Source organism: Oncorhynchus keta, chromosome 30 (genome assembly GCF_023373465.1).
Source record: "Oncorhynchus keta strain PuntledgeMale-10-30-2019 chromosome 30, Oket_V2, whole genome shotgun sequence".
Lineage (NCBI taxonomy): Eukaryota > Metazoa > Chordata > Actinopteri > Salmoniformes > Salmonidae > Oncorhynchus > Oncorhynchus keta.
Window position 1 is genome coordinate 14,483,202 of NC_068450.1, and position 6,000 is coordinate 14,489,201.

The 6,000-nt window shown below is 49.9% G+C and overlaps 1 protein-coding gene across 1 annotated transcript in view; it reads left to right on the forward strand.

The window, feature by feature from the left end:
* The window catches only part of LOC118380707 (uncharacterized), a 102,882-nt gene extending 99,803 nt beyond the window's left edge, over positions 1-3,079 (forward strand). The window contains 2 exon segments of the mRNA XM_052487746.1: positions 2,789-2,809; positions 2,812-3,079. Coding sequence (XP_052343706.1) covers positions 2,789-2,809; positions 2,812-2,966 — 176 coding nt within the window. The 3' untranslated portion in view covers positions 2,967-3,079.
* Positions 3,080-6,000: the final 2,921 nt, after the last annotated feature.

The window sequence follows — 6,000 nt, forward strand, 5'->3', positions numbered from 1 at the left end:
TTTCACACCACCGCCAGCTATTTTCCTCATAGTTTGGACTGTAAAAATAGCAAAGATATTTCCGACACAACCCAGGACCAATAGCGCTACTACCAGCGCTAAGATTTACCACCACGTTAGGCTAGTTACAATAGAGCCCTGGATGGGTCAGAACTGTGTTGTTCTGTGTTTGGTTTGGTGTGTCACAGTACTGTACTGTTCTGTGTGTGTGTGTGTGTTACATCTGTGTTTGACAGTAAATGTGTGTGTTACGTGGTTGGCACAAGGTGAAGTACTGCTCTTGAATTTTCAGATTCATTGTTAGATATCATCTTCAGAAAGAGGGTCTTGTTTTATGGACATGGTTTGAAAATGATAAAGGTATATCATTCATTAGAGTTTTGTTTACTGTAGAGATAATGCAACAAGATGCCATGGCAACTGATAAGAAATCAGAACTACTATGATTACCAATGGCATTAGAGCATGTTGATCTAGTATGTTCTATTTTACTCTCAAGGCTCTCCATAGAGAAACAGTGTCTCTAATCAGTTAACAACACAACAACACTGTGTTTTTCAAGATGATGCCATGGCAACTTTTCAATTTTCCATCATCAAATATTGATTATTCACGGTTTGATATTGGCTGTGGAATAGTTGTTGTGATGCTCCTAGATTGTAGTCCAACAGCTTTCTGTTCTTTTCAATCTATTTTGATCGCGCTTACTTTCCTTAGTCTCGGGTTGCTATTCAATCAAACATGTAATCAGCAAAGCCGGAAAAACACTTGTCTCTCCATTGCCGTTGGAAACTCCGGATTTCATATTTGTGCTGGAAGAATGTTCTTTTTCCGGGTCCTCGTGTTTGCCTGATTCAGGGATTGTTTGAATAGCATCTCTAGTTTTCCCTTGTGTCATTACTAGAGCAGAGATGTGTATTTTCCATCTTCCAGCATCATCATATGATCATAATATTATATGCTACCACAATAGCACAGTGATGACCAATGTAGTACATAGTTGTAGTTGCCTGTTTGTTGTGAAAGCATGACTAGATGTTGTGTACAATGTTCTGTTTCTGATGCAATACTGACCATGTTTCTCTGGTTATCCACTTCTCCACCCCTTGACTTCTGCTCTCTACCTCTTCCCCTACCCTGGTCCTCCTTCCTGACCCCTACCCTGGTCCTCCTTCCTGCCCCCTACCCTGGGCCTCCTCCCTGACCCCTACCCTGGTCCTCCTCCCTGACCCCTACCCTGGTCCTCCTTCCTGACCCCTACCCTGGTCCTCCTCCCTGACCCCTACCCTGGTCCTCCTTCCTGACCCCTACCCTGGTCCTCCTTCCTGCCCCCTACCCTGGTCCTCCTTCCTGCCCCCTATCCTGGCCCTCCTTCCTGCCCTCTACCCTGTTCCTCCTTCCTGCCCCCTACCCTGGTCCTCCTTCCTGACCCCTACCCTGGTCCTCCTTCCTGACCCCTACCCTGGTCCTCCTTCCTGACCCCTACCCTGGTCCTCCTTCCTGACCCCTACCCTGGTCCTCCTTCCTGACCCCTACCCTGGTCCTCCTTCCTGCCCTCTACCCTGGTCCTCCTTCCTGACCCCTACCCTGGTCCTCCTTCCTGACCCCTACCCTGGTCCTCCTTCCTGACCCCTGCCCTGGTCCTCCTACCTGACCCCTACCCTGGTCCTCCTTCCTGACCCCTACCCTGGTCCTCCTTCCTGACCCCTACCCTGGTCCTCCTTCCTGACCCCTACCCTGGTCCTCCTTCCTGACCCCTACCCTGGTCCTCCTTCCTGCCCCCTACCCTGGTCCTCCTTCCTGACCCCTACTCTGCTCCTCCTTCCTGCCCCCTACTCTGCTCCTCCTTCCTGACCCCTACTCTGTTCTCCTTTCCTGACCCCTACTCTGTTCTCCTTCCTGACCCCTACCCTGGTCCTCCTTCCTGCCCCCTACCCTGGTCCTCCTTCCTGACCACTACTCTGCTCCTCCTTCCTGACCCCTACTCTGTTCTCCTTTCCTGACCCCTACTCTGTTCTCCTTTCCTGACCCCTACTCTGTTCTCCTTTCCTGACCCCTACTCTGTTCTCCTTTCCTGACCCCTACTCTGTTCTCCTTCCTGACCCCTACTCTGTTCTCCTTTCCTGACCCCTACTCTGTTCTCCTTTCCTGACCCCTACTCTGTTCTCCTTTCCTGACCCCTACTCTGTTCTCCTTTCCTGACCCCTACTCTGTTCTCCTTTCCTGACCCCTAATCTGTTCTCCTTTCCTGACCCCTACTCTGTTCTCCTTGCCTGACCCCTACTCTGTTCTCCTTCCTGACCCCTACTCTGTTCTCCTTTCCTGACCCCTACTCTGTTCTCCTTTCCTGACCCCTACTCTGTTCTCCTTTCCTGACCCCTACTATGTTCTCCTTTCCTGACCCCTACTCTGTTCTCCTTTCCTGACCCCTACTCTGTTCTCCTTCCTGACCCCTACTCTTTTCTCTCTTCCTGACCCCTACTCTGTTCTCCTTTCCTGACCCCTACTCTGTTCTCCTTCCTGACCCCTACTCTTTTCGCCCTTCCTGACCCCTACTCTGTTCTCCTTTCCTGACCCCTACTCTGTTCTCCTTTCCTGACCCCTACTCTGTTCTCCTTCTGTTCTCCTTTTCCTGACCTGCCTTCCTGCCCCCCCTACCTGCCTTCCTGCCCCCTTTGCACCTGCCTTCCTGCCCCCCCTTCCTGCCTTCCCCCCTACTCTGCACCTGCCTTCCTGCCCCCTACTCTGCACCTGCCTTCCTGCCCCCTACTCTGCACCTGCCTTCCAGGTGTGAACAGATGCGTGCCCCCTCCTACCCCCCTTCCCAGGACCCCCTACCCCTGGGACAGTATGACCTAACAGAGGACTTGGCACAAGCAGAGGTTTTTGAATTCAGTCAATCAAAACGAGGCCAGTCTCTTTTCTGGCACGACAATTCTACTAGATTAACAACGTTTGAGAAATAGAGAAACAGACTCTTTCCAAGGACCATCTATTTTTTGCTGAGAAACACTCAAACTAAAGTGTTTGGAAGGTTACATCATCGTCCTGTGAAGAAGAATTGACGATGAAAAAAGAACCGCTGAAGGAAGGACCAATGATATTTAATTGTGAGTTTCATTGTGAGTTGTCACCCAGGAGACTGGAGAACTATGGATTCTAACTTCTTCACTTCATTCTAACTGTTCTTAGTTCTGAGTTCCAATGCTTCTCTACTCCAGTAGACACTACTGTTCCATACTGAACTGTACTGTACAGGAATCTACTACAACATCCCTCAACCCCACCATCGCCATCTGAATGTCCTGGATTCATGGAGATAGCTTTTATTTTGTTCTTTTCAGGCTCTGGCGTTTTTCCATATTTGAAGTAAGCATATTTAATGTTCCTTTACCAGAACTAGTGAGTCCACCTACCTACAGTACAGTAAGACTGTGTAGATGGCAGGTGTTGTGTTGATGTGTGTGTCTGTGAGGATTATGTTGTTGTGATTGTGGCCTGAGGTGCACTGTAATAATGAGGCTGAGGTGGTATCCTATTTCCTACATAGTGGGGTAGGGTGCCACTTTGACTGACAGGAGAGCTGCTGGCTGGTTCTGATGTTTCTCAGGAGTTCTGTTGTCAGCATCACCTGTCCCATCAAAGACTGGTCAGACCATCTCTCTCTCTCTCTCTCTCTCTCTCTCTCTCTCTCTCTCTCTCTCTCTCTCTCTCTCTCTCTCTCTCTCTCTCTGTCTCTCTGTCTCTCTCTCTTTTCTCTATCCCCTCTGTCTCTCTCTCTTTTCTCTATCTCCTCTGTCTATCTTTCTGAAATAAACAGTACAAAATTAACAGTAAACAATACACTCGCAAAAGGAATAGAGACATTTTATATGCCATATTATGTCTATATACAGTGTTGTAATGATGTGCAAATAGTCTCTCTCTCTTCTCTTTACCCTGTATCTCTCTCTCTCATTTTCTCTCTCTGACTCTCTCTCTCATTTTCTCTCTCTGACTCTCTCTCTCATTTTCTCTCTCTGTCTCTCTCTCTCATTCTCTCTCCCCCCCTCCCCTCTATCCCTGTCTATATCTCTCTTTGCTCTCTGCTTCTCTCTCTCTCTCTCTCTGTTCCCTACCCCTCTCTCTGTTCCCTACCCCTCTCTCTGTTCCCTACCTCTCTCTCTGTTCCCTACCTCTCTCTCTGTTCCCTACCTCTCTCTCTGTTCCCTCCCTCTCTCTCTGTTCCCTACCTCTCTCTCTGTTCCCTCCCTCTCTCTCTGTTCCCTACCTCTCTCTCTGTTCCCTACCTCTCTCTCTGTTCCCTACCTCTCTCTCTGTTCCCTACCTCTCTCTCTGTTCTGTCCCCCTCTCTCTGGTCCCTACCTCTCTCTCTGTTCCCTACCTCTCTCTGTTCCCTCCCTCTCTCTCTGTTCCCTACCTCTCTCTCTGTTCCCTACCTCTCTCTCTGTTCCCTACCTCTCTCTCTGTTCCCTACATCTCTCTCTGTTCCGTCCCCCTCTCTCTGTTCCCTCCCTCTCTCTCTGTTCTGTCTCCCTCTCTCTGTTCCCTCCCTCTCTCTCTGTTCCCTCCCTCTCTCTCTGTTCCCTACCTATCTCTCTGTTCCCTACCTATCTCTCTGTTCCCTACCTCTCTCTCTGTTCCCTCCCTCTCTCTCTGTTCCCTACCTCTCTCTCTGTTCCCTCGCTCTCTCTCTGTTCTGTCTCCCTCTCTCTGTTCCCTACCTCTCTCTCTGTTCCCTACCTCTCTCTCTGTTCCCTACCTATCTCTCTGTTCCCTACCTATCTCTCTGTTCCCTACCTCTCTCTCTGTTCCCTCCCTCTCTCTCTGTTCCCTACCTCTCTCTCTGTTCCCTCGCTCTCTCTCTGTTCCCTACCTCTCTCTCTGTTCCCTCCCTCTCTCTCTGTTCCCTCCCTCTCTCTCTGTTCCCTACCTCTCTCTCTGTTCCCTACCTCTCTCTCTGTTCCCTCCCTCTCTCTTTGTTCTGTCCCCCTCTCTCTGTTCCCTACCTCTCTCTCTGTTCCCTCCCTCTCTCTCTGTTCTGTCCCCCTCTCTCTGTTCCCTACCTCTCTCTCTGTTCCCTCCCTCTCTCTCTGTTCCCTACCTCTCTCTCTGTTCCCTACCTCTCTCTCTGTTCCCTACCTCTCTCTCTGTTCCCTACCTCTCTCTCTGTTCCCTCCCTCTCTCTCTGTTCCCTACCTCTCTCTCTGTTCCCTCCCTCTCTCTCTGTTCCCTACCTCTCTCTCTGTTCCCTACCTCTCTCTCTGTTCCCTCCCTCTCTCTCTGTTCTGTCCCCCTCTCTCTGTTCCCTACCTCTCTCTCTGTTCCCTCCCTCTCTCTCTCTTCCATACCTCTCTCTCTGTTCCCTCCCTCTCTCTCTGTTCTGTCCCCCTCTCTCTGTTCCCTACCTCTCTCTCTGTTCCCTACCTCTCTCTCTGTTCCCTCCCTCTCTCTCTGTTCTGTCCCCCTCTCTCTGTTCCCTACCTCTCTCTCTGTTCCCTCCCTCTCTCTCTGTTCCCTACCTCTCTCTCTGTTCCCTCCCTCTCTCTCTGTTCTGTCCCCCTCTCTCTGTTCCCTACCTCTCTCTCTGTTCCCTACCCCTCTCGCTGTTCCCTCCCCCTCTCTCTGTTCCCTCGCTCTCTCTCTCTCTGTTCCCTCTCTTCATTTTGACTATGTTTTTGTTTAGTGAGGCTCATCTAGTTGGATGTCTGCCATTATCCATGATGTTACGGCAGGTCAGGGAAGAAATCAATAGCCGTAACATCAATACAACATTTACATTTTCTACTACGCACCAAACACTGTTGACAGGGTAAAATCATTGTGTCCGATCACAGAGGCTGAGTGTTGGGTCACAAAGGGTTTCCTTTGAACCAGTTAAAACAAACAGAACAGGTGAAGCAACACTGAGTACTGAGCAGGTAGAATGTCTGTCTGAGTACTGAGCAGGTAGAATGTCTGTCTGAGTACTGAGCAGGTAGAATGTCTGTCTGAGTACTG